This window comes from Papio anubis, chromosome 7 (genome assembly GCF_008728515.1).
Source record: "Papio anubis isolate 15944 chromosome 7, Panubis1.0, whole genome shotgun sequence".
In the NCBI taxonomy this organism is placed as follows: domain Eukaryota; kingdom Metazoa; phylum Chordata; class Mammalia; order Primates; family Cercopithecidae; genus Papio; species Papio anubis.
Window position 1 is genome coordinate 83,304,813 of NC_044982.1, and position 2,980 is coordinate 83,307,792.

General features: G+C 59.8%; 1 protein-coding gene across 1 annotated transcript; it reads left to right on the forward strand.

Annotated features, from left to right (window-relative positions):
• Positions 1–2,980, forward strand: CEBPE (CCAAT enhancer binding protein epsilon). The gene is made up of 2 exons (XM_003901586.5): positions 1–1,700; positions 2,463–2,980. The coding sequence occupies exons 1-2, from the start codon at positions 1,191–1,193 to the stop codon at positions 2,796–2,798; spliced, it is 846 nt and encodes a 281-aa protein (XP_003901635.1). The 5' UTR covers positions 1–1,190; the 3' UTR covers positions 2,799–2,980.

Below are 2,980 nucleotides of genomic sequence, written 5' to 3' on the forward strand. Positions count from 1 at the left end.
ACCCAAGAGACACGCATTGGAGATCAGAGAGCGGCCATGCAAAAGGAAAGACAGCAAACGAGCTGCAGCAAGCTCCTGAGCCCTGCAGCCCAGGGCACAGGAAACCAGAGGCAGAGCCTCAGGCCCAGGGTGAGGGGCAAAGCGCCAGCCTGAGCCTCTTGCAGCAGAGAACAGCTGGAAGAGAGAAGTGCTGGAGCCACCGGAGGATTATGGCTGTCTATTCCAAGGGCAGCAGCCTGCCTGGGCCTGCGGTGCAAGGCCCAAGTCCTGACCAGGTGCTTCAACCAAGCCCAGGGAGTTAGGAACTGTGCCAGGCTGCTACAGGTAGCTGGGGCTGGAAACATACTCATATTTGGGCTATTGCACAGCCCCTGTGCAAAAACCTAGCAAATGAGCGTACTCTCTCCAGCACCATGCAGGCTCCCATGTATAGCTTGTTCCTAGGACCTATCACTACTCCCCAGACCCCTCAAAAACAAACCAAAACAAAACAAAACCCTGGCCTACACTCAGAGAATGCTCTGGGAGGTGAGGCCACAAAAGAAACTGTCTCTTGGGAGTAGGTGGAGCCCAGCATCAGGGGAGAGCCAGAGGAAGGCATGTCAAGGGAGGAGCTGAGACCCAACTGAGGGTCGGCACTGGAAGAGGGCTTTCTTCACTCTAACTTGGAACCTCATTCTGCGTAGAACTTTTTCACAGTTGGAGGGAGGAGGACGCTCAGAGTAGGGTGTTGCCCTTGGTGAGGATTTGGAGTCCCCTGCGCTCAGGAGGGAGTGGACAGGCATTCCCAGAAGCATCAGCTTCTGGCATCTCCAGAACCCTGGCTTGGACCCTGACCAAGGAGTGTCCCCAGCTGCTGAATAGGCCAGGAGTCCCCTTTCTCTAAGGCTTACATCTCTCCCTCTGGGGTGTGTCCTGCCCCTCCCTGAGTCACCCCAAGGGGAGAGAGGGGAAAAAAGGGAAGAGAAGAGAGGCATTGACTACAGAGGAAGGAAAAGGAAGCAGAGCAGAGGGGGGAGAGAGGCCACACAGGAGTGGGTGACAGAGGAGACTGCAGAGGGCAGGTCTAGGGCAGGAGATCGAGAGAGGGCAGGCCCAGGTCAGGAGGAGGTAGAGAGAGGGCAACCCGAGCACCCCAAGGGGTGCCTCAAGAGCAGGTGGGGGCGGGGAGCCGAGGGGGCGGGCCGGCCATGTCCCACGGGACCTACTACGAGTGTGAGCCCCGGGGCGGCCAGCAGCCACTTGAGTTCTCAGGGGGCCGAGCTGGGCCCGGGGATCTGGGGGACATGTGTGAGCATGAGGCCTCCATTGACCTCTCTGCCTACATCGAGTCTGGGGAAGAGCAGCTTCTCTCCGATCTCTTTGCGGTGAAGCCAGCGCCTGAGGCCAGAGGCCTCAAGGGCCCCGGAACCCCTGCCTTCCCCCACTACTTGCCGCCTGACCCTCGGCCCTTTGCCTACCCTCCACATACCTTCGGCCCAGACAGGAAGGCGCTGGGGCCCGGCATCTACAGCAACCCAGGGAGCTACGACCCCAGGGCTGTGGCGGTGAAGGAGGAGCCCCGGGGGCCAGAGGGCAGCCGAGCTGCCAGCCGAGGCGGCTACAATCCCCTGCAGTACCAAGTGGCACACTGTGGGCAGACAGCCATGCACCTGCCCCCAACCCTGGCAGCACCCGGCCAGCCTCTGCGCGTTCTCAAGGTAAGAGCAGGTCAGCCCTCTTTCCTCCTGCCCCGGGCTGGAGAGGCTGGTGTGGACAGGACCCTGTGTCCCTGCTCACGCTGCTGAGTCTGTGCTTGGTGTTGCTCTGTGAAATGGACCCAACCCACAGTCCTCTGTGCTCACACCGCACCATGACCTCCCTTTCCTTCTCTGTGAATTCATTCCCACCCTGAATCCCCACCATGTCCCAAAGACCCTGCGGCAAGCTGGCCTACCTTGATCTCAGGCCCCCCACCAGCCTCTCTGCTGCTCACCATGCCCCCTCCTCTTGTTTCTCTGCCGCCTGCTTCTGTAAGAAATGTCTGCTGGTCATAGAACAGGAGACTCAAGACAGATTGAGGGAAAGTGTACTCAGAAAGTGTGAGAACATTGGCTGGGTGCGGTGGCTCATGCCTGTAATCCCAGCGCTTTGCCAGGCCAAAGCAGGACGGTCGCTTAAGGCCAGGAGTTGGAGACCCGCCTGGGCAACATAGCAAGGCTCCATCTTTACAAAAAAGAAGAAAGAAAGTGTGAGGACATGAAAGGGAGTTTTGGTCTCAAGCAGAGGACCCTGTGCATCTGGGTCACCATCTCCCAGAAGCAGGGCGATGATAGTTTTGACCTGAGAGACAGAAGCTGGCTCTGAGTCCTGTATTCCTTCGATGCAGCAAGTGTGCCCTGGCTGCAGAGATTCCCGCCCCGCCTTCGCTCTGCCTCCTGGCCAGCCCTCACCTCTCCGTCTCTCCGTGCCTTCCCCTCCAGGCCCCTTTGGCCACTGCCGCACCGCCCTGCAGTCCCCTCCTGAAGGCGCCCTCCCCCGCTGGCCCCTTACACAAGGGCAAGAAGGCAGTGAACAAAGATAGCCTTGAGTACCGGCTGAGGCGGGAGCGCAACAACATCGCCGTGCGCAAGAGCCGGGACAAGGCCAAGAGGCGCATTTTGGAGACTCAGCAGAAGGTGCTGGAGTACATGGCAGAGAACGAGCGCCTCCGCAGCCGCGTGGAGCAGCTCACCCAGGAGCTAGACACCCTCCGCAACCTCTTCCGCCAGATCCCTGAGGCGGCCAACCTCATCAAGGGCGTGGGGGGCTGCAGCTGAGTCTGGCTGGTGGACTTTGGGCACCAGGCTCCGTGGCACGGCCTGACTCTGCGAACCCCCATCCTGCTGGGGGCCTAGAACCCTGAGACATAGACCATGGATAAATGGCAACCGGGGTGGCAAGGAAGGGCAGGACCCAGCATAATGATTATGTGGCTGAATAAAGTTGCACTGTGACTGGG

Coding starts and splice junctions, on each gene's coding strand:
- CEBPE (XM_003901586.5), top strand. CDS start 1,191: ATGTCCCACGGGACCTACTACGAGTGTGAGCCCCGGGGCGGCCAGCAG. Junction 1,701..2,462: donor AGCCTCTGCGCGTTCTCAAG/GTAAGAGCAGGT, acceptor CTTCCCCTCCAG/GCCCCTTTGGCCACTGCCGC.